The following is a 25,527-nucleotide window of genomic DNA, read 5'->3' as shown; positions in this document are numbered from 1 at the left end:
CAAACAACTATTCAGAGACTATTTAAAAGTGTAGGTAATCTCTCTCAATAAGATTTAGTACAGACCAGGTCTGACACAAAATGTTGAAATAGTAGCCTACTTTGTCAACAATTCAGTGAATGCAACAAGTATTAGATAGAGACAGATAAAGAGAGAAGATACAAAACATAACAACTGTTCAGAGACAATAGAAGATTTGTAGGAGGAATTGTCTGTAGAGCTCAGAGTCAGGATTGTTTTGAGGCACAGATCTGGACCAAAAAATGTCTGCAGCATTGAAGGTCCCACAGAACGCAGTAGCCTTCATCATTCTTAAATTGAAGCACATTGGTACCACCAAGACTCTTCCTAGAGCTGGCCGCCCGGGCCATATTGAGCAATCGGGGGAGAAGGGCCATGGTAAGGGAGGTGACCAAGAGGCCGATGGTCGCTCTGACAGAGCTCCAGAGTTCCTCTGTGGAGATGGGAGAACCTTCCAGAAGGACAACAATCTCTGCAGCACTCCACCAATCAGGCCTTTATGGTCAAGTGGCAAGACAGAAGCCCCTCCTCAGTAAAACACACATGACTGCCAAAAAACACCTAAAGACTCTCAGACCATGAGAAACAAGGTTCAACGGTGAAGCATGGTGGTTGCAGCATCATGCTGTGGGGATGTTTTTCAGTGGCAGGGACTGGGAGACTAGTCAGGATCGAGGGAAAGATGAACGGAGCAAAGTACAGATTATATCCTTGATGAAAACCTGCTCCAGAGCGCTCAGGACCTCAGACTGGGGCAAAGGTTCACCTTCCAACAGGACAACAACCCTAAGCAAACAGAAAAGACAATGCAGGAGTCGCTGAATGTCCTTGAGGGGCCCAACCAGAGCCCGGACTTGAGGCCGATCGAACTTCTCTGGAGATACCTCAAAATTGCTGTGCAGAGGAGCTCCCCAGCAAACCTGACAGAGCTTGAGAGAATCTGCAGAGAACAATGGGAAACTTCCAAAATACCCAAGAAGACTTTAGGATGTAATTGCTGCCAATGGTGCTACAACAAAGTACCAAGTAAAGGGTCTGAATACTTATGTAAATGTGATATTTTTTATTTGTAATTAATTTGTAAACATTTCTAAAAACCTGTTTTTGCTTTGTCATGTGTGGTATTGTGTGTAGATTGGTGAGGGAAAAAACGATTTAATCCATTTTAGAAAAAGACGGTAATGTAATAACATGTGGAAGAAGTAAAGGGGTCTGAATATTTCCCGAAAGCACTCTAAGTGTAGGGTTAGTTCGTGGTGCATATTTAAAATGTTCCCCTTTAAAAAATTGTATCACAAAATGTAACGTGATTAACCACACATACCGCACCGGAGAAGTATGGTGACGAACGATCTCTATGTTGGTGATGCTTTTGCCGCGTTCACATTCCTGTCGGAACTTGGAAACTCGGATATTTCCGACTTTCATTTTCGTTGAACGCGACACGTGTATAGTACAACCAGTTAGCATGTCGGACATTTCCGAGTTTCCTAGTTCCGACTGGCACGTCAACATAGCATCTGTCTCTGTGCGACGTCAGGGAGTCCATCAAAAATAGGACAACCGGTCTCCGAGCTCCTCCCTCTCTGCTGCCGTAGCCGCCCACTCGCTGTACTCCGCCGCGTAGTTGCTCTGTCTTTCACTGGAGATCACGAACGCCGGAGTACTCTGAACCAGCAAACAGCCATGGCAGAAAACGCCGGCTTGGATAACCACCGTATCAAGAGCTTCAAAAACAAGGGACGCGATGTCGAGGTAGGAGTGCACTTGGATAGGGTGGTTTAGACAATGATCCGTGTAGGATTTTATTTTAAGACACCGGCTATCTTCCCCGGCCTTGTCTGCCAATCTTTTGATGAAGCCTGGCTAGTTAACTAAGTTAGCTAGCTATTCGCCGCCAGCCTGCTGTTGTGTGCTGAGTTTATCCGGAATATCCTCCGTTTATTCGTCATCATAACGAACGGGCGTGGTTTACGGCCCTTATTCTCCATCAAATAGTTTGAAATGTCAGCCTGTTTCACCGACAACGAAAAGCTCTAGCCTAGGTAACTAACGTTAGCTGATTAACGTTACCTAACTATCGTACCACCGGTTTTGAAAGCAGACTAACAGAGTTGACAGCTCAACTAGCATAATCCAGAGTAGCTAGAGTATATGTCGATAACTAGCTAATATAGTTGGGTTGGCTATCTATTAGCTAATTAGACCCCCTTGATAACTTGTATTTTTTGCTAGCACCCATATCCAACTATAATTAGACCGATGATTGTGACCCTGCAGTTACGCTTGTTTACATTGACCTACACTGGGGTCGGAACGCAATCAGGGGCATACGGCCTAGCAGGTGCGAGATATGGCTCGGAAAACGTACATCAATGTAGGGGATGGGTTATACCACTGTACTCCACGTTTTCCTTGATCGAAAATGATACATGGAGAAGATTGAAATACTGCAAATTTTTCCAGAACACTTCAATTTCTGTCCTCATTGTCATAGCAGTAGCCACAGCAACCATTTTGGAATGGCAGCATCAGCCAATCAGCTCCTTTGTTGTTCAATGCCATGTGCCATTCCATAATGGCTGCTGTGGCTACTGAGAGCTAGCGTGAGGATGGAATGGCCAGTTTTTCAGGGGAAAACAGCAGTATTTCAACCTTTTCGATGTATCAGTTTGGGTAAAGGTAAAATGTACGGTGGTATATCCCATCCCTGCATTGAAGTACATCTTATATCTTGGGTCTGCTCTGCGGTGTCTTAATATAACCTTGATGACCTTCCGAACCCAGTGCAACTCAGTGTAAACAAGAGGATCAACAGCACAGTCAACTGGTGCAGTACATTAAAATATAATTGTACTCAACATTCTGGATTCTAAAGCTTGTGAGATTAAATTCTAAAACTTGTGAGATTAAATTTTCCAAACAAATGTATGGCATTAATCTGAGGTATCAGTCTGTCAGGCAAGGTCGGAATCATCCTGCCGTAATGAACTGTGAACTTGCCAGCTAAAATTGTAATTTGAACAATGGCCTGTGCAGCAAATATTCTTACGTAGCTAGCTAACTAGGTGATGATGTTGTTAATTGCTGAATCTGTTTACTTGCCGCTTCCACCATCAATAGCTTGTTATCTATATCGTTCTGTATCTCGTGGCTGAGTAGTCATCGTCACGAAAGCTGTCATTGTTTTCAGCCGATGCTAGTGGTATTATTAAAAACTATGGCATGCTGACCTCATGCATTGCTAGTGGTTAGCCGTGCCATCTTCGACAATAACACACACATTTCTGTCTTTACAGAGTTGTACAAATAGTAATCTTTGGGATACCCCCACTGTATGAATGAATGGGTTTTCTGAGTAATTGTTGAATTAGAGTTGATTGTCTTTGGGAGCCATCTAAAACCATGGGAAGTGGACCTGTCTCATAGGTTGTTGTTTTGAAGCTGAGAGCCAACGTGACAAACACATGGCTACTATGACAGACATGACCACGTGAGCCACTGGGGCTATTTCGGGCATCCTGGAGGTCTGGCTTGGGTTCTTACTGGAGGTGCAACCCAATCTATGGCCCTCTAGAGGGGCCAGGAGGTATAAGAAGCCCCTAAGCAGCACTGATCTAAGACCTGGGAGTTATGTGTTCCTACAATGGTTTTTAGGGTTGGTAAAGAAATGCATCATCCTCCCCCCTTCAGAATTTAACTTAAGTGTTTCTGCTAGACTTTACAAATAGGCTACTGAGTATGAATACTGTAGCTATTGCTATATGAATGGTAGTCTGCGTGTTTCTGCTCTGGCCAAAGTGCTGTTGTCTTGGCAAGGCAACAATGTAGCTTAGATGAATACAGAAACAGTCTGGCACCCACTCTATAGTACCTCAGTATGGTGAGTACTAGGAAAATCAATCATTGGGGTTTGATCTAGGTTGAATTTGCTCATAACCACAGATCTAGGATGAGATGACCTAATCCTGACCTTAACCACTAGGATGATCTGAAACTGCACAAGCAGAAGGGACTATTTTGACCAATTCCTCTGTTCAACAGTCTCTCGATGAACAGCCTTATGGGATATCATGTGAGATGCAGCCCAGCTTATGGTTGAGCCATGAGCATTACTTATCAGATATCCGTTTTTCTCTGTAAATTCTAACGGGTTTGAACTTGCTCAGTCAGTGTTCTGTGCCATAATGTTCACCCCAGTACACCATATCCAGGAGTAACACTCACTGTTGGCTCAGGACACTGCTCACCGGTCAAGCTATGTTTAGACTACAGCCTAATATATGTCTAGTGCCTTCAGAAACTATTCATACCCCTTGACTTATTCCACATTTTGTTACAGCCTGAATTAAAAAGGGATGAAATAGATTTTTTTTTCTCGCCCATCTACACACAATACCCCATGATGACAAAGTGAAAACATTTTTGAAAACATTTAACTAGGACAGTCAGGAACATTCAATGTCATCTTGGTAATCAACTCCAATGTATATTTGGCTTTGTGATTTAGGTTATTGTCCTGCTGAAAAATGAATTTGTCTCCATGTGTCTGTTGGAAAGTGGACTGAACCTGGTTTTCCTCTAGGATTTTGCCTGTGCTTAGCTCCATTCTGGTTCTTTCCATTCTAAACTCCCTAGTCCTTGCCGACGACAAGCCTACCCATACCATGATGCAGCCACCACTATGCTTGAGAATATGAAGCATGGTACTCAGTTACGTGTTGTTGGATTTGCCCCAAACATAACACTTTGTATTCAATACATAAAGTTAATTTCTTTGCCACATTTTTTTGCAGTTTTACTTTAGTGCCTTATTGCAAACCAGATGCATGCGGTGGAATATTTTTATTCTGTACAGGCTTCCTTTTCCCTGTCATGTATGTTAGTATTGTGGAGTAACGACAGTGCATTCGGAAAGTATTCAGACCCCTAGACCTTTCCCACATTCTGTTACATTACAGCCTTATTCTAAAATTGAATGCATACATGTTCATTAATCTACACCCAGTACCCCATAATGACAAAGCAAAAACATATATATTTTTTAGAAATTTCTGCAAATGTATTAAAAAGAACAACTGAAATGACATTTTACACATGTATTCAGACTCTTTACTCAGTACTTTGTTGAAACACCTTTGACAGCAATTACAGCCTTGAGTCTTCTTGCGTATGACACTAAAAGCTTGACACCTGTATTTGGAGAGTATTTCCCATTCTTCTCTGCTGTTCCTCTCAAGCTCTGTCAGGTTGGATGGAGAGCTTCGCTGCACAGCTATTTTCAGGTCTCCAGAGATGTTAGATTGGGTTCAAGTCCGAGCTCTGGCTGGGCCACTCAAGGACATTCAGAGACTTGTCCCGAAGCCACTCCTGCGTTGTCTTGGCTGTGTGCTTAGGGTCGTTGTTCTTTTGAAGGTGAACCTTAACCCCAGTATGAGGTCCTGAGTGTTCTGGAGCAGGACATCTTCTTGTCATCTTCCCTTTGATCCTGACTAGTCTCCCAGTCCCTGCCGCTGAAAAACATCCCCACAACATGATGCTGCCACGACCATGTTTCACCGTTGGGATGGTGCCAGGTTTCCTCCAGACGTGACGCTTGGCATTCAAACCAAAGAGTTCAATCTTGGTTTCATCAGACCAGAGAATCTCGTTTCTTATGGTCTGAGAGTCTTTTTGGCAAATATCAAGTGGGCTGTCATGTGCCTTTTTTTTTCCTTTACTGAGGAGTGGCTTCTGCCTGGCCACTCGACCATAAAGGCCTGATTGGTGGAGTGCAGCATAGATGGTTGTCCTTCTGGAAGATTCTCCACATAGGAACTCTGGAGCTCTGTCAGTGACCATTGGGTTTTTGTTCATCTCCCTGACCAAGACCCCTTTCCCCCGATTGCACAGTCTTGGTGGTTCCGAACTTCTTCCATTTAAGAGTGATGGAGTGGACCTTCCATCCTGTCCCGGAGCTCTATGGACAACATGCACTGTCAACTGTGGGACCTTATATAGACAATTTACCAACGGTGGACTCCAATACAGTTATAGAAACATCTCAAAGATGATCAATGGAAACAGGATGCACCTGAGCTCACTTTCAAGTGTCATAGCAAAGGGTCTGAAATACTTCGGTAAATAAGGTATTTCAGTTTAAATGTGCAAACATTTCTAAAAACCTCTTCGCTTTGTCATTTATGGGGTATTGCGTGTAGGGTTGATGAGATTTAGAATAAGGCTGTAACGTAATAAAATGTGGAAAAAGTAAAGGGGTCTGAAGAATTTCCGAATGCACTGTACAATGTTGTTGATCCGTTCTCAGTTTTCACTTATCACAGCCATTAAACTCTGCAACTGTTTTAAAGTCACGATTGGCCTCGTGGTGAAATCTGAGTAGTTTCCTTACTCTCCGGCAACTGAGTTAGGAAGGACACCTGTGTCTTTGTAGTGACTGGGTGTTTTGAAGCACCATCCAAAGTGTAATTCATAACTTCACCATGCTCAAATGGATATTCAATGTTGCCTTTTTTTTCTCCCCATCTACCGATAGGTGACCTATGCGATAGGTGACCTAGGCATTGGAAAACCTCCCTGGTCTTTGAGGTTGAATCAGTGTTTGAAATTCACTGCTCGGCTGAGGGACCTTAAAATTATCTGTATGTGTGGGGTACAGAGATGAGGTTGTCATACAAAACCAATGTTAAACACTTATTGCACACAGTGAGTCCATGCAACTTATGTGACTTGTTAAGCACGTTTTTACTTCTGAACTTAGTTAGGCTTACCATAACCAAGGGGTTGAATACTTGATTCAAGACATTTCAGCTTTTCATTTCAAGTTATTTTGTAAATAAATCTAAATTCAGCCATGTGGAAAAGTCCAGGGGTGTGAATACTTTCTGAAGGCATGTATCTGTTAATCAGGGTCTTCAATCTGAATCGGGTGTGTTAGTGCTTGTCTATAACACAAGCCTGCACAGACCCACACTTGCCCTCTGCTGATCTAGGTGAGACAGGTGCTCTGAGAGACCGGTGCTTTGGCTGGGTCAATGTTAGGTTGTTAGAGAAAGGAGAGGGGTATCCCTCTGGTTCTCTGCTCCTCAGCCTCCCCAGACGGGGTCAAGCCCAGACCAAGGCTGGGAGGATGTGACTGGCCCACGTGATGTAAGGGGCTATTTAGGATGGCAATATGAACCGCAGCGCACAGTCACAAGATCTGAGACCAGCTCACAGTCATGAGTGGACTAAGAACACATTACCATTACACAAACACATTGAATAACCTGAACCATTACGATATCAAGTGGTGTGTGTAACTTGTGCTTTTTTAGCCTATTGCTTACATATTTTACCCCTCAATTCCTATGTTCTGACCTATACCTATATTACTTTCTAGTATGTTTTCATGCTGCTTCCAAAAGCAAATTGTGCCATTTAAGAAGTCCAGAGAGGGATGTTATGTTTTTAAAATGTGTTATCAGTGAAGTATCATGTCTGTCTCATATTGCTCCCTGTGTGTTTGTGTTCCAGACTATGAGAAGACATCGAAATGACGTGACAGTCGAGCTGAGGAAGGTGAGAGAAGCCTCATTTTGGTGATGCACAATTTGTAGGTGTACTTCCACGGCTCCCTATATTAATATTGACCTCCCTGCTTACCACACACACACACACACAGATCTATAGACGGGCTGTTCCTTTCTCACCCTGTGTCTTGACACAGACTTGGTATTCGTCTCAATCCATCCAGAATGATTCCTCTATGGGGGCACTAACCCCAATTTGACCCCCTCATTTTCTGACCATGACCCAAACATGATATTTCACCTCTCTGGATTGGCCTCTGATCCCTGTAAACTGCCTTCTCCATAACCGTAAACTAAGTAGTTAGGTTTCTTTGTTTGGCCCACTGCGGTGATTTGCTGCAGGTAGAAATTGCCTTTGTCATTCAGCTGCTTCCTCTAGGCATGGGCGGTATCCAGATTGTCTCCAGATTGTCACACCTTGTGCCGTACCTGTATATTTGGTTATAACTGAACACAAAGGGCGCAATTTTCAACCCCCACTGAGCCTTTTTAATTCGCATGTTAGCAATGCTAATAAGTACATATAAAATCCCATTGAAAATGCTAACTAGCGCTTTGCAAACATTTTATACAGTCTGACAGTCTGAAACTATTTTCAGGACAGACATCCCAGCTCATCCCAGTTATACAAGTAACAAAAAAATGCTACCCAGTTTGCTGGAGAAACAAAACAAATACTAGACAGCAGGGCTCTTGATCCAGGAGGGGATTCTCTGCTGTTACCAGCAAGCAAAGCTTGATTTTGGAAGAAGCTAACCACTTAGCTAGATAGCTAACTAGCTACTAAATTAGCACACCAAATGCAAAACGGTAGGGCATTTAGCACATTTTATACAGTTATCAGATATCTAACAGGGCTAACTGGGCTAGTTGTGAATTCCACACTGTAACTAGATCACCTGGCTCGTGCTGCACAACAGCGAGTGAGTCACAAGGCTCCAGTCTCTCATTGTTGTGTGCTTGTAAACAAACACCATGTGAACGGGTACTACCGTTAAGCTTCATAATGAAAAATTATGTGACCGGTGAAGCAATCTTCTTTATCTCCTAACATATTGCACAAGTTGATTGTAGGTATTCACTTAAAAAGTAGCTACAAATATTAAAGTGTGTAAAAACAAAAAATCCAAGGAATAGTTTCAATGGTATTGAAAAACCATCCCGTGGCTATTTCCAAATATACGGTCCCTCCACATGCCCACTACCATTCGCCTTGATCTGCATACCTATGTAATGTCACTGTACTGTCCAGACTTGGTGATCATTAACAGACTACATCATCAGGATGCTGAAACCTAGATTAGATGGCAGTCCATGGAGATTAGCAGAGATTTACAAGAATATCCAGATGTAATCTATCCTGAGGTGCTCGCTGTGCTTGCCTGTTTGATGTGGATGCCTAAATCGGAACTGTGTAATGGCTACAATACACCCAATTAGTATGGTTGTCATGCATTTACTTACACCTTTGTAATAGGGATGCACAATGAATCAAATTTTAATCTAAATTGCAATCTTGACAAGTGCAACGCCATGTATAATATAATAAGGGTCCCCTGGGAAACCTTGACCAACACTTTGGGTCCTACCCTGTCACAACTTCTACTCTACCTGTCTTTGTTATTAGTTGTCATGCCACACGATGCCAACCATAGAATCAGAATACCAATTTTATTTTTATGATTCCAACAGTTCACCCAAGTGTTTTGATCAAAATCGCAGTCACAATATTTTCTTTTAAAAAATACTGTTAAATGATGTGCCCATATCGTGCAGCCCTGTGTTGTAAAGAGCAAGAGACTGAAGGGTTTCTCCTCTCCGGTGATTGGCAGGTATCCCTGTCTCTCATACATCCAACAATTCGCTGCTCTCATGTTGACTTGGTGATCTCTCTGACCCAAGTCCCCTGGTCATGGCTTTGAATCTTACTTTCCCCTCCCCTAACTCTTTCTTCCTCCGTAAAACCCCCTAAGGGCTTTGACACACTCCTCACTCTCCTTCCTCTTCACACATTTTTTTTTCTTTCTCTGAGGTTAAAACAATCGCCTGAAGCCGTTGCTAAGTTACCATTGAGGAAAAGAGGGAGACATGGCTAGAAACTAGTTTAGGGCCTAATTCAGTGAGAGAGCAAAAAAGAAAGAGCTGAGTTAGTGTGCTGCTGTAGTCTGGCTGCACATTCCATTATGCCAGAGCAGAGAGCAGCACCGGGATGGTTCGTCACCAGCAGTGACGCACGGCCCAGCACTGCAGCACACACTGGAATGTAGGCCAAGGGATTCTCCTCCCTCTCTCCCTACCACTGACTCACATGCCGACCGGCTGTGTCTGTCTTTTTCACGCTCTATTCAACACCAATATGGGTGTGTCTCACTGTGCCTGCTCCTCAACTTTCTAGGAGTGTATTCCTTTGTTTTTTGTGTGTTTTAATTGGGGTGTTTTGATTAGTGTGTCTCTGTAAAGTATAGTAACTATAAGGAAAATCCCCCATAACAACACCAGGTTTGTACTTAGTCTCTCCGTACAGGGGACAAAGGTTCCAGATATGACCCCAACATACACCAGTACACACACATTCTAGGGATGCGAGGGCCAGCTGTTTTTTGACCTATATCTATCTCAGTCACAAGAAGTTTGCTGTAGGAGTTTGCACTGCTACTCTGTCGCGTATTTGAATATTCATCAGTGTTTTGTTCTCTTGTCCCTCCCCTCTCTTCCGTCAGAACAAACGAGACGAGCATCTCCTGAAGAAGAGGAATGTCCCACAGGAGGACAGTCTGGAGGACTCTGACTTCGACTCTGACTTCAAAGGGGTATGTGGGATGTCTGTGTGTTCCACTTTAGCGACCCATTTGCCATTGCAGTAGGATGAGAGACTTGTTCCAGATAGAGAATCTAGGCAGTAGATTTCTGTCTGTTTGGACAGGGCAGGTGTTGCCATTCCTCCCGAAGAGCTACTGGCATTGGACATTGTCAGCTCTATACAATATATTTCTATGTATGATGTTGTAATCTAGACATGCGTCCTTAAGCCCCCCTGGTCTCTCTAATGCCCCCATGGCTTCTCTAGGGTTTGTATAATGTATCGTGCTCAAAGCCTTGTCACCCTGCTGACTGGAGCCCTGTCATTGAGCTAATGAGATGAGGAATAGGGCCTGACCTGACCTTGCTGCTACCAGGTGATGTATGGTTATGATGGAGTAGCATGGCATTCTCAGCCTGTGAGCTCATTCAGCCTCAACCAGCCAGCCAACACAGCACTGTGAAAACACTGGCGTGTGGAGCGAGACCGAGAGGGTCAGACTGTGTGTATCAATGACATGTTGACCGATCAGTGTGAAGTAGCCAGATGTTAATGTGAATTGAATCCCCTTCCCCCATGTTGTTGATCTGTAACTTGGTACTGATTGTGTTCCATCCCTTCCCACTCTTTGCAGCAAAACGTCACACTAGAGGCCATCTTACAGGTAAGGCTCAACTTTATGTACAAAGAAGTGATAAACTCCGGTGCCGTTTGTTCTCCCTCACATTCTCTCCCGTCTCCGTCGTCCTGTGAGAGTGTGGTGCTGTAACTTGTTCTCTGTCTCTCTGAAGAACGCCACCAGTGATAATGCTGTGGTCCAGCTTAGTGCCGTACAGGCTGCCAGGTAAGTGTGTGTGAGACCTCTTCTCAGTTTTGAACCTCTCGCCCTGTTTTGTATTCCATGATTGAAACGTGACTTTTCCTGTTTTTGTGTCTGTCAGAAAACTCCTCTCCAGTGACAGAAACCCTCCCATTGATGACTTGATAAAGTCTGGCATCCTGCCCATCTTAGTCAAATGTCTGGAAAGAGACGACAAGTGAGTCTGCTGATGCGTTAACTCAATGTCCTCCCCTGGATGGTCTCTACTAATGCACTGTTTGTACATTTTTTACTGGAATTACTGAAGACTGGCTAGGATACATGATGTAGAGGGGCTACTAGTGTGTGTGTGTGTGTGTGTGTGCGCATGCTGCTTTGTGTGTGTGCGAGGCACAGGGTGGTCTGTTGGCCCTGCCGTCCGGTGCCAATCCAAATAAAAGAGCATTCCTGTCCTCTGGATTTCCCCCATTCCCAGGACCTCGTTGTGTTCAGGGCCAAACACAAACACACACAGGACCTTGTGGTCATGAAGGGGACAGATGTGCGCACACACCCAGGAGTCAGTACAGGAGGGCGCAGGGGTTTGAGGGTTACTATAGCGATGAGCTGCGGATGCACAGCTGTCATGGCGACTGCTGCAGTCTGTCAGACAGACACTGAAATTCCTGGAGCACAGAGGGCACTGCAACCAAACACACCATTGTTTACACACACATTGTGTGTGTTTGTGTGGACTGAAGAGGAGGAAGAAGCAAGGGCAGGGTTAGGAGAAAGATGCGTTCATGTTAATGGAAGCCCTAGAATGATCTTTCTCACTCTCCCCCCTCCTTTCTCTCCTCCAGTCCGTCTCTTCAGTTTGAGGCAGCCTGGGCCCTGACCAACATAGCGTCTGGCACGTCACAACAGACCCAGGCTGTGGTCAAGTCCAGTAAGTTCACCCTGCGGTCATCCTGCTCCGCTGTTATTCTGACTGTCTGGGCTTCGCTAATGTTTATCTTTGTGTGTGTTAAATTGTCAATTCCTAACGGTGTTTGTACTCATGTACAGATGCTGTTCCCCTGTTCCTGCGTCTGCTCCACTCTCCCCATCACAATGTGTGTGAACAGGCCGTGTGGGCGCTAGGCAACATCATAGGTGAGTATGGCTGATACAGTTAACACATCATTAAAGTTATGTTTGTGTGTTTCTTCTGTAATGACTAACCATGTGACCGGACCAGGAAAAACTGGTGCCCCAATGATGGCCTTTGACCTGTGATGCTCCTCCTCCAGGCGACGGGCCACAGTGCAGGGATTACGTCATCTCGCTGGGTGTGGTCAAGCCCCTGCTGTCCTTCATTAACCCCTCCATCCCCATCACCTTCCTCCGTAACGTCACCTGGGTCATTGTCAACCTCTGCCGCAACAAGGACCCACCGCCCCCCATGGAGACAGTACAGGAGGTACGTGTGTGTTCTGATCAAAATGCAAATAGTCTGGGTGGCCATTTGTTCAATTGTTCAGCGGTCTTATCGCTTTGGGGTAGAAGCTGTTAAGGAGTCTTTTGGTCCCAGACTTGGCTCTCTGGCACCGCTTGCCGCCTGGTTTGGCACCCTCTGTAGCGTCTTATGGTCGGGTGCCAAGAGGTTGCCAAACCAGGCGGTGATGCTACCGGTCAGGATACTCTCAATGGTGCAGCTGTACAATTTTTTTTGAGGTTCTGGGGACCCATGCCAAATCTCTTCAGTCTCCTTAGGGGGAAAGGGCATTGTTGTGCCCTCTTCACGACTGTCTTTGTGTGTTTGGACAATAATAGTTGTTGGTGATGTGGACACCAAGGAACTTGAAACTTTCCACCCGCTCGACTACAGACCCGTCAATGTGAATGGGGGCGTGTTCGGCACTCCTTTTTCTGTAGTCCACGATCAGCTCCTTTGTCTTGACTACGTTGGGGGAGAGGTTGTTGTCCTGGCACCACACTGCCAGATCTCTGACCTCCTCCCTATAGGCTGTCTTATTGTTGTCAGTGATGAGGCCTACCAGTTGTGATGTCAGCAGACTTAATGATGGTGTTTGAGTCGTTCTTGGCCATGCAGTCGTGGGTGACCCAGGGAGTACAGGAAGGGACTAAGCACGCACCCCTGAGGGGCCCCTGTGTTGAGGATCAGTGTGGCGGATGTGTTGTTGCCTACCCTTGTGCCGCCCCCAGGTAATGTCAGGAAGTCCAGGATCCAGTTGCAGAGGCAGGTGTTTAGTCCCAGGGTCCTTAGCTTAGTGATGAGCTTGGAGGGCACTATGGTGTTGAATGCTGAGCTGTAGTCAATGAACAGCATTCTCACACAGCTGGTGCTCTCATGTACGCTTCAGTGTTGCTTACCTCGACGCAAGAATAAAAGGCATTTAGCCTGTCTAGTACTCTCGTGTCACTGGGCAGCTCGCAGCTGGGTTTCCAGTTGTTGTCAGTAATAGTTTGCAAGCCCTGTCACTTCCGACGAGCTTCAGAACCGGTGTAGTAGGATTCAATCTTTGTCCTGTATTGATGCTTTGCCTGTTTGCTGGCTCGTCTGAGGGCCAGATTTCTTATATAAGCGTCTGGCTCCTTGAAAGCGGCAGCTCTGGCCCTTAGCTCGGTGCGGATGTTGCCTGTAATCCATGGCTTATGTACGTACAGTCTCTCTTATTGATGAGAACGATGACTGAGGTGGTGTACTCAATGCCATTGGATGAGTCCCAGAACATATTCCAGTATGTGCTGGCAAATCAGTCCTGTAGTGTAGCTTCCACGTCATCTGACCACGTCCGTATTGAGTGAGTCACTGAGTGAGTCACCTTTCAGTTACTAGTCCAACGCTCTCTAACCACTAGGCTACCCTGCCGCATGGAGGGTGAGGGAAAGCTTTGTATGCGTCTCTGTGTGGAGTAAAGGTGGTCTAGGTTTTTTTTCCCCCTCTGGTTGCATATGTAACATGCTGGTAGAAATGAAGTAAAATCTATTTGAAGTTTGCCTGCGTTAGAAGTTCCAGGCAACTGGGAGCGCCGCTTCTGGATGAGCATTTTTTTGTTTGCTTATGGCCTTGCACAGCTCGTTGAGTGCGTTCTTAGTGCCAGCATCGGTTTGTGGTGGTAAATGACGGCTCCGAAAAATATAGTATGATCTGCAGCTTATAATGAGATAAGCAATACCTTGAGACATCGCGCACCAGTTATTATTGACAAATAAGACACACACCACCACCCCTCGTCTTACCGGACATAGCTGTTCAGTCCTGCCGGTGCACGGAAAACCCAGCCAGCTCTATATTATCCATGTCGTCGTTCAGCCACGACTCAGTCAAACAACATAAGATATTGGTAGGATAGTCTCGAACGGAGCTCATCCAGTTTATTCTCCAGTGATTGCACGTTGGCCAAAAGAACAGATAGTAGAGGCGGGTTACCCACACGCCAACAAATTCTCACAAGGCACCCAGATCTGTGCCCCCTGTATTACGTATTTTTCTTCATGCGAATGAAAGGGATTTGGGCCTGGTCCGGGAGACACAGTATATCCTTCATGTCAGACTCATTAAAGAAAACAATCTTTGTCCAGTTGGAGGTGAGTAATCGCTGTTCTGATGTCCAGAAGCACGTTTCAGTCGTAAGAGACGGTAGCAGCAACATTATGTACAAAATAAGTTACAAACGATATGAAAAAGCACACAAAATGGCATAATTGTTTTAGTAGCCTGTAAAAACGTCAGTCATCTCCTCCAGTGCCACTAGGTATTCCAATTTATGAGTAGAGTTATAGTGGTGCTCTCTCCAGCTCGTCAGACAAATCACGTATAACTAGGGGGAATGTTTTACTACATGACTTTACATGGTCACATTACCAGTCTGCTTTTGACACTCCTCTCTCCACTTGTTTTTTGTTCTCTTTCCCAGCTTCTCCCAGCGCTGTGTGTTCTTATATACCACACAGATATAAATGTAAGTATGAGAGCATACAGTCCCTTCAAAGTATTCACACCTTTTGATCTATTCCACATTGTGTTGATACAGCCTGAATTCAAAATGGTTTAAATGCTTCTTTTTTTTTTTTTTGTTATCTCACCAATCTACATACAACACCCCATAATGACATCACAACACCCCATAATGACATCACAACACCCCATAATGACATCACAACACCCCATAATGACATCACAATACCCCATAATGACAAAGTGAAAAACATTTTTTTGACATCTTTGCACATTTATTGAAAATGAAATGCATGAATATATCTCATTAACATAGGTATTCAATACTTTGTAGAAGCACCTTTGGTGGCCAATACAGGTGTGTGTCTTTCTGGGTATGTCTCTAAGAGCTTTCCACACCTGGATTGTGCAACTTTTGCCCATTCTTTTTTTATTTTTTTAATATATATATATTTTCAGAATTCTTCGAGCCCTGTCAAATTGATTGTTGATCATTGCTAGATAACCATTTTCAGTTCTTGACATAGATTTTTAAGTAGATTTAGGTCAAAACTGTAACTTGGCCACTCACTACAATGTTTTTGATCCATCCTCAGTTTTCTCCAATCCCAGCCATTAAACTGTGTAACTGTTTTAAAGTCCCTGAGCGATTTTCCTACCTCTCCAGCAACTGAGTTAGGACGTCTGTATCTTTGTAGTGACTGGGTGTATTGATAACTTCATAATGCTCAATGGGATATTCAATGTCTGCTTTTATTTTTCACCCATCTACCAATATTCTTTGCGAGGCATTGGAAAACCTCTCCGGTCTTTGGTTGAACATGTGTTTGAAATTCCCTGCTCTACTAAGGGACCTTAAAAATAATTGTATGTGTTGGGTATGGAGATGAGGTAGTCACATTAAACACTATTATTGCACACGGAGTGAGTCCATGCAAGTGTTCACTCCTGAACTTATTTAGGCTTGTATAACGAAGGGGTTGAATACCTATTGACTGAAGACATTTCAGCTTTTCATTTTTTTAAATTTGTAAATGTTTTAAATAAGTTAATTGCACTTTGACATTATGGGGTATTGTCGTGTGTAGGCCAGTGACAAATGTCAATTTAATACATTTTATATTTTGGCTGTAACAACAAAATGTGGAAAAAGTCCAGGGGTGTGAATACTTTCTGAAAGCACTGCACGTTTATTACAATTAAATGAACGGTTTGCCATAAGGTTGACATCATCATGTTAAGCCCTACCATACTCAGCTGCTATTGTGAACAACACTTATTGGAATCCTTGGTTTACACGGTGTGTTTATAGATCCTTGTGGACACGGTGTGGGCTCTGTCCTACCTGACAGACGGTGGGAACGAGCAGATTCAGATGGTGATAGACTCTGGCGTGGTCCCCTTCCTTGTCCCCCTGCTCAGCCACCAGGAGGTCAAAGTTCAGGTTAGGAGTCAACTGATAACATTGTGATTTTTAGAAGACTGTAACAAACTTAAGTGTGGTGTACTTTGAACTAATTTCCTACCTCCTTCCTATCTGGAGGAAGAAAAAACCGCTGATTTACTAAGATTGGATTGATTAAAGCAACAAATCTTGGATCTACTGATCACTATGGGTAGGAGTTTTTGCAGAAAAAATGGTGCCATATGTTCAGGAAAAGCTCAGTGATTTTATTTCAAGGGGGGGAGGAAATTATGCATTTTATAAGTAATACATTCAGGGTGTTCTATGCATTTTCTGTAACGCTGACATTGTGGGTGTTGACTTGCTGTGATGTCACTTCCTGCAGACGGCTGCTCTGAGGGCGGTGGGGAATATTGTGACTGGGACAGACGAGCAGACACAGGTGGTGCTCAACTGTGACGTCCTCTCCCACTTCCCCAACCTGCTCACACACCCCAAAGAAAAGATCAACAAGGTAGAATACACACACTCTCCTAGGAGAGGGAAAGTCCAGGGAAACGGGGAGGAGGGAGGGAGCTTATGTCAAGGCTTTTCTATGATTGTCCTGACATTAAGAAGTTGTTTGGTTTGACTGCGTGTGGCTGGCCTGTTAACAGAAAGTGTTCTGGCATAACCGCATGTGATTGGTTCGTTTACAGGAAGCCGTGTGGTTCTTGTCCAATATCACGGCTGGGAACCAGCAGCAGGTTCAGGCAGTGATCGACGCAGGACTCGTCCCCTTGATCATCCACCAACTGGCCAAGGTGAGAGCTGTGGTGTGTGTGTGCGTTTGTCTGTGCGAGAGATGATATTTCTGTCATTGCTGTGTGCTGAGTTGTTCTGGAGTGCTGACAGCCTGTGTGTCTGCAGGGGGACTTTGGCACTCAGAAGGAGGCAGCATGGGCCATCAGCAACCTTACCATCAGCGGCAGGAAAGACCAGGAAAGTAACACACACACACACTGTAACCCCCATTTCAGCCAGACTATTGACTTGGACAGAGGTACAAGAGGCAGGTTCGGGGCTAGCACTGTCAGGCTAGGGCCTCTGTAGCTGGAGCATTCATACCAGTGAGTATATGAACTAGTAGGCACCCAATGACTGAACCTGATACAATCACACATGTCAGGAGCTATTTGTCAGAAATTCTTACTGCTGTATTCAGTTCTGTATTTTCTGATGTGTAGGTGGAGTACCTGGTGCAGCAGAATGTGATCCCTCCGTTCTGCAGCCTGCTGTCAGTGAAGGACTCCCAAGTGGTTCAGGTGGTCCTAGACGGCCTCAAGAACGTCCTTATAATGGCCGGGGACGAGGCCAGCACCATTGCTGAGATCATAGAGGAGTCTGGAGGTGTGTGTGTGTGTGTGTATATTGTCATCATGGCTGAAGGTGAGTGAGGGGAAAGTTTCTGTTGTCTGACAGCGCCTCCACTGCTCTGCTCTAAGGTCTGGAGAAGATAGAAAATCTGCAGCAACATGAGAATGAGGACATCTACAAATTAGCCTTCGAGATCATCGACCAGTACTTCTCAGGCGACGATGTGAGTTATAAGACAGACACACACACACACACACACACACACACACACACACACTCACACACTCACTCCTCTTACCTTTTTTATTTCTCCCTCAGATTGACGAGGATCCCAGTTTAATTCCTGAAGCCACCCAAGGGGGGACCTTCAACTTTGACCCCGCCTCCAACCTGCAGACGAAGGAGTTCAAGTTCTAGGAGCCGGTCCATCAAGCAGCACGGGTACTGTCAAACCCACCTCAGACATTCATCCACCTATCTCTCCACCAAACTGGCAACTTGCTACAGAAGGATTGTACACACCTGCTATTACTTCAACATGGTCACCCATCTTGCAATTGAAGGATTCACCCACCGCCACCACCGCTACAATACTCCACCTCTGTACTGAAGGATCCCTAACAACTACCACTATTCATCACAACCTGGTAACCCAGACGGGTCCAGGTAATTCATCCAGCACCAATACAATCTGATCTCAGGCAGTTGTAGCCGATGCTTTGAAATGTCATGTGAAAATCATATGGACGGAAGAAAAAGCCTGTTGGGGCAATATTTTTGAATTGCCAAATATCACGATCTACACGTACACACGCACAAAAACACAGTTGAAGACACTTGGGAAGACTTTGTGCAGACTTGTTTTAGAAGCCAATATATCACAGATGGGGAAAGGATACTGACGTTTGTTTGCGGGTTCGTTTTGTGCTTCACCTCTGGATTGTCCTTGGATTCTCATTCTCCCTCAGTCATGGTCACGCACGTCGTTAGTCACGCACGCATACACACATAGTCAGACAGAGACACACACACACACACACATAGTCAGACAGAGACACACATAGTCAGACAGAGACACACACACACACACACATAGTCAGACAGAGACACACACACACATAGTCAGACAGAGACACACTCACACACGCATGAAGTCACACACACACACACACACGTCGTCGGTCGCACACACACAGTCAGTCACACGCACACAGTCGTAAAGTCAGTCAGTCGGTCACGCACGCACAGTCGGGCATGCACACACGTCGTCAGTCACGCACGCACATACACACACATAGTCAGACAGACACACACACTCACGCACGCATGAAGTCACGCACACACACGCGCGCGCACACACACACAGTTGTTCAGTCAGTCATTCACTCACACAGCCAGACACACACACACAGCTAGACAGTCACTCTCACACACTCACACAGTCACAGACACACGGTCACTCTCACACAGTCACAGACACACGGTCACTCTCACAGTCACAGACACACGGTCACTCTCACACAGTCACAGACACACACACGGTCACTCTCACACAGTCACAGACACACACACGGTCACTCTCACACAGTCACAGACACACACACGGTCACTCTCACACAGTCACAGACACACGGTCACAGACAGTCACACATCACTCTCACACAGTCACAGACACACACGGTCACGGTCACAGTCACACACAGTCACACACAGCACAGACACACACACGGTCACTCTCACACAGTCACAGACACACGGTCACACACACGGTCACAGTCACACACAGTCACAGACACACACACACGGTCACTCTCACACAGTCACAGACACACACACACGGTCACTCTCACACAGTCACAGACACACACACACGGTCACTCTCACACAGTCACAGACACACACACACGGTCACTCACACACAGTCACAGACACACGGTCACTCGCAGACATACACAGTCACAGACAGTCGCGCACACACAGTCAGTCACACAGTCACACACACAGTCACTCTCAGTCACTCGCAGACACACAGTCAGTCGCGCGCACACAGTCAGTCGCGCGCACACAGTCAGTCGCGCGCACACAGTCAGTCGCGCGCACACAGTCAGTCGCGCGCACACAGTCAGTCGCGCGCACACAGTCAGTCGCGCGCACACAGTCAGTCGCGCGCACACAGTCAGTCGCGCGCACACAGTCAGACAGACAGACTGGAACACAGACACAGTCACTCACAGACACACAGTCAGTCACTCACAGACACACAGTCAGTCACTCACAGACACACAGTCAGTCACTCACAGACACACAGTCAGTCACTCACAGACACACAGACACAGTCACTCACAGACACACAGACACAGTCACTCACAGACACACACACAGTCACTCACAGACACACTCACAGACACACAGACACACAGTCACTCACAGACACAGTCACTCACAGACACACAGACACACAGTCACTCGCACACAGACACACAGTCACTCGCACACAGACACACAGACACACAGTCACTCGCACACAGACACACAGACACACAGACACACAGTCACTCGCACACAGACACACAGTCACTCACACACAGACACACAGTCACTCGCACACAGACACACAGACACACAGTCACTCGCACACAGACACACAGTCACTCGCACACAGACACACAGTCACTCACTCGCGCACGCGCGCAGACAGTCGGACGGTCGCGAGCGCACGCGCGCAGACACAGTAACACAGTCAGACAGTCTCACACACTCAGTCAGTGACACAGCCAGGCACACACTCACACACACACAAGCCAGGCATGCGTGCGCAGACAGTCAGACACAGGACAGTCAGACACCCCCCCCCCCCCCCCCTCCACCTTCACACTCTGTCTCTCTGTAGTGATGGCCGAGCACCCCAGTGCCCCTCAATTGAAGACATTAACCCTAGAGCTAAGCAAAGAATAGCCACGGACCCCACCCCCTTCCCAAAGACTTAGGACAGGATAGGGCGGGCTTTAGGCAGGAAGAGGATTCTGTGACTGACTGAAAAATTTGATTACTTTTTCCTTTTTTTCCCCTTTTCACTTCTCTTGAGTGGAGTTATTGATTTGTATGTATCTATAAACAAAAAGGAAATTTGTACAAAATATACTTATACCGCAAAACTCGTACATAAAGAAGTATACAATTGTTTTGCAATTTTGCTCTAATTCAGGGGAGAGCAAAATAAAAAGCAACGTGAAGTTGGAGGAAAATACCTCTGGGTATTGTAATGGAATATCTCTACTGTAGCCCTGTTCCCCAGAGGACATTAAATCCTGCTGCACAAGTGATGTCACGTCCTGTGGAAGGGCGGGTAGTGATGTCTCTGTTGGGATATCCAACAAAGTAGTTGACAGGTGAATATCACCTGAATTCTTCAACACCAGAACAGTCAAACTCAAACAAATCTATATTTGGAAATGCTCAGTGCTATCTGGGATCCTTGGGACATGCCTACCCTTAACCCTAATCTTAAACATAACCCTTACCCATTTTAAATGTCTACTTCAATGGGGGGGTATTGACGTCCCAAGGATTCCGGCTTGCACAGACCATTTGCCAAATCTGGGATTTTTTGGGGGTTTCTCTTTTTAAATTCTCCCATTCTTTAAAAAAAATTACTTTATGTTGAAATTGAAAAATATCTACTTGGCTTGTTCTGGTCCAGGCTGTGGAGCTTCCAGATTTGGCATTTTTACTTTTATCATTTCGTTTTATGCACACGTCTGAGAGGTAGTTTTTTTCTCTCTTCCTGCGGAAAGAGACAGATACTGAAGACGGGACAGAAGATCGAACTCGACCTCTGACCTTTGCAGAACTTAACTTTTTTTGTGGTTTTTATTTTATTTTGTCACATCAACAACCTGAATAATTGTACAAAATGCAATGTGTATCTCTTAAACGAGTCTCTTGAGAATATACAAATATATATTTCCATAATGCCTGTACAAAGCTGCTGCAGCTGACAAGTCATTGTTGGAACTGGACTCACTCTGCAGAACGATAACCTACATACTATCAAAGACGGACGGATGGGGTGTTCAGTTTTTGTGTTTGCTTTATTTTTAAACATTCATATGTATTATGATGACATGCTGATGAACCTGCTTGTCTATCTGCAGGGACTGACTGTCATTTTACCATCCCAGAGCCGTCCCAGTTGGTCTCCAGGACCTAGGTCTCTGGTCTGGACTTGTTTTCCTCTGTTTATGACCTGTTCAAACAGTGCACAGCAAAAGCAGGGAAGTTGTTCTTTTCAATGGAAGCCTGGCAGCAGTAGCAATGAGGCATTTCTAGGTGAAGTCTCACCCACGAAAAGTAGGTCCGGTCATCTGGTCACTACTGTAGATGGTCAAATAAGTTGCTACGCTGCCACCACAAGGCATAATACTGTTTTGCAGCTGTGTGTTTGAATGGGCCATTAGGCTGCTAACTACTGATAGACAGTGGGTGGGGGGAGGCAGGAGTGGGTTTGGATTAGGGGATGAGGTGGGAAATGGTCTAGTTTATTGCTAATGAACAAAACCTTGGGGGGTGTACAGTCATGAACTATCCGCCTAGACGGACCGAGCCACTTTAAAGAATTACAATTTCTTTGTCTTGTATCGGAAAATGATACAAGCTTATGTTACTTGCAAGATTTTTACTTGCCGGAGAAAAGTTGTTTTAAATAAGTGAATAGAGAGAAATATCAACAGACTGCGTTTTGGCCTCCAATGTTTATATCTTTTTTATACATTTTGATTGAATTCTTCTCTTTAAGGTGGCTCACAGATACTTTCAACTCTTGTGCATATTAAAAAATTGAGAATGAGTTGAAATTCATTGACATTGTGCCTTTTTGTTTTTCATTTCTACGAAACAAACAAGTTTTTTCTCAGATGTATTGTGAACAACAAAAAAATGCTAGAAGCTGTTGGCGCATCTGAAATAGGTGTGTGTGTGTGATGTCTCCCTAATTACTGGAGTCTGCCATGGGATTAGTCAATGCTGCTCTCTGCTGTAGTGATTGTTCTACTCCTATTTTATTGGCTGAGTCATAGAGATCCTATTAATATTCTAATTCCTAATTCTATGGGCTGAGCATTGTAACCCATTATGACATATCCACCCATACCTTCATTCACCACAAACAAACCCATCAATGCCACATTCTGCTAACCAATAATGGGATTATGATATCACTTCCTCCCATCTCGCCCTCAGGACATGGTCTCTGTATTACTGATCCTAACCAAAATAAACTTCCTGTTAGCCGTTGGATCCTCACCGCTGCAAGTGTTCTGATTTGTACACTAAAATCAAGGCGTGTGTGTCTGGGGGGAAAAGGGGAGAGTGACTGCGTCGTATTAAGAGACACAGTGACTATGCTCGCATGTATGTGATTGAGTTGCTGTCCATGGTACCTAGAGAAATATACCTGATGTAAAATACCAATCAATAATCACAAGTTTTACTGAAAGTACGACTAAAGGTTTTATTTTAAAGTCGTTGTATGTCACCAGTCCCTTCAGACTGGCAGTGTCAATACATAAATCAGTAGTAACCATTGATCCAACCTACATTACCCAGCAGGGTTGAGTTGTGGTTGATGAGACCACATTGTGGTGTAGAGGGGTACTGCATCTTCTGTAAATGTTACAAATTAGTGGCACTCAAGTGACATTGCTGTGAGGAGATTTGTTTAATGTATAATTGTTACAATGAGTGTAAAAAAGGGTGGATAATCCCATTGCATTTTTGTCCTTTTGATAAGTAGCTATTTCATTCCAATCTTCTCTGCAAACAATTCTCGAGTCCCATTTTAACAGTTTCCATTAGAGTGAATGTCACAACTGGTTCTATATTAAAATAACCTACTGGCCTGATGCATTCTGAGGCATGGAGCTAGTTATAGTCATAGGAACACATTATGCTTATGAAAAGCTTCACATCCTCATTGGTTGTGTGCCAACCCTTTTAGCTGTGTGTGAAAGGGCAAGAGGATACTTAGTCAGTTGCACAACTGAAATGTCTTTTGCATTTAACCCAAACCGTATGGGCATCCGTGCCTCGTCTATTGATCAGTTTGCACTGTATTTGTGAATGTGTTTCATATCCGTGTGTGTGTGTTAACCCTCAGCTGTCTCTGAGTGTGGCCAGTGAGCCCAGGGCATCTGTACCTCCCATGTCCCAGGACGGCTCCAGTCCAACCATCCATCACTTCCTGGAGCCCCATGGCCTCAGCGAGCTCCATCTTACTAACCAACACCAAGGAGACCCCCCCCGCACCCTCTCATCCCCAAGCACTCTCCCCAATGCCTCCCCCAGTCTACTCCAACACCAGGGCATCGCAGCCCTCCATGTGGTCTTTCCAGGGCTTGCGTATCCCCCTATGTCCCACACGGTAAGCTCTGGGCCAGAGTCCAGCTCCAACGAGCCAACATTGAAGGCCATGGTGGGGGTCACCCTTCTGAAGACAGTGGAGGGGTGGACTTCATTACCCACTAGAACCACTTTGGATGTATGCATGTGAGACTGTCTGCACAGGGTCAGGCCCATGACAGACAGGATATTGTTTTTTTTATGAAGGTTGGCGGTTTCTGCAGATCTCTGTTTGGAGTCCATCCAAGCTTTTCCCTTAATAGTCCAATGAGTGGAGCAGATCAGTCAAGCATCCAAGGCCTTAAAATGTATTATAACAGCTTCAGTTATCAGCAAGGTCCTGACTCCTCTTTGACGTGTTGGTTTGTGATCCAGTTGCTTGCCATTACACCTCTGTGCTGAAAAGGATGGTCCTACAAGTAGAGCTGAATGCCACTGAACAGTCAACCAAATAAGGAGATAACATCTACTTATTTTCATGTGTTTGCATGCAGCTTTCTTAACCAGCTTTATGTCCCTTGGACTGATCTCCCCAGCTGCCTGGGATTTCAATCACTGGGAATGGTAACCTTGGCAGTAGCTTCACCTGGTTGTTTGTGTGGTTTGTTTATTTCAGAGCTAAAAAAGAATCACCCACCGAATCACCTGATAACCCTCATGATTAACTGAGAGCAAAACTGGATCAGGAGAGAGATCAGGCGTCTTGCAAAACCTGAAATGAGGATTATGTTGAGAAATGCAAATGTTTAACATGTGTTTTGGGGGGTGTTTATTTTATGGTCAGACAGCCATCTAGTGACCATTGTCCTATTTATTTAGGGTATATTGACAATATACATCTCTCTGCCCCAACAATGGGTGTCATTGTTCACAATCTAGCTCCCTCTTGTCATTTCTCTAGGTTGGTGGATAACCCTTTTTGAATTCTCCATGAGGGTTGTTGGTGTCAACCGCCTGTATTCAATTGAGAGATGCTATGCTACTAGCCTCATGTTACGAATATGCATAGCCATCTCGAGACTGATATAAAGTGTTTTTTCCTCAAAGTTGCAGTAATGTCACGTGTCCTACTTCTATCAGTGCACGCGTAACAACTGCGAAACAACGAAAAAACGCCACCTGCTGGAGGGAGACAGATTTTCCATCGAGTTGGGCCTCTCTTGGTTGAATGTTGATCACGTGACATGTATTGGCTCTCACTTCCGTACACACCAA

General features: G+C 45.0%; 1 protein-coding gene across 1 annotated transcript; it reads left to right on the top strand.

Annotated features, from left to right (window-relative positions):
* Window positions 1-1,614: 1,614 nt before the first annotated feature.
* Window positions 1,615-19,544, top strand: LOC135547361 (importin subunit alpha-4). Its single transcript, XM_064976336.1, has 17 exons — window positions 1,615-1,776; window positions 7,537-7,581; window positions 10,313-10,402; window positions 11,027-11,056; window positions 11,184-11,236; window positions 11,334-11,429; window positions 12,055-12,140; window positions 12,260-12,346; window positions 12,484-12,653; window positions 15,115-15,159; window positions 16,468-16,599; window positions 16,946-17,074; window positions 17,259-17,363; window positions 17,470-17,542; window positions 17,788-17,949; window positions 18,045-18,139; window positions 18,235-19,544. Exons 1-17 carry the CDS (start codon window positions 1,708-1,710, stop codon window positions 18,331-18,333), a joined length of 1,566 nt encoding a protein of 521 aa, XP_064832408.1. The 5' UTR covers window positions 1,615-1,707; the 3' UTR covers window positions 18,334-19,544.
* The last annotated feature ends 5,983 nt before the right edge of the window (window positions 19,545-25,527 follow it).

Source organism: Oncorhynchus masou, chromosome 10 (genome assembly GCF_036934945.1).
Source record: "Oncorhynchus masou masou isolate Uvic2021 chromosome 10, UVic_Omas_1.1, whole genome shotgun sequence".
Lineage (NCBI taxonomy): Eukaryota > Metazoa > Chordata > Actinopteri > Salmoniformes > Salmonidae > Oncorhynchus > Oncorhynchus masou.
Note: the sequence above shows the minus strand (reverse complement) of the source record. Positions and strands in the feature narration are given on the sequence as shown.

What these genes read in the sequence shown, in the direction of transcription:
- LOC135547361 (XM_064976336.1), top strand. Translation starts at nt 1,708, where the DNA reads ATGGCAGAAAACGCCGGCTTGGATAACCACCGTATCAAGAGCTTCAAA. An exon ending in AGTGCCGTACAGGCTGCCAG is followed by an intron (nt 11,237 to 11,333) that starts GTAAGTGTGTGT and finishes TGTGTCTGTCAG; the next exon opens with AAAACTCCTCTCCAGTGACA. An exon ending in GATCATAGAGGAGTCTGGAG is followed by an intron (nt 17,950 to 18,044) that starts GTGTGTGTGTGT and finishes CTCTGCTCTAAG; the next exon opens with GTCTGGAGAAGATAGAAAAT.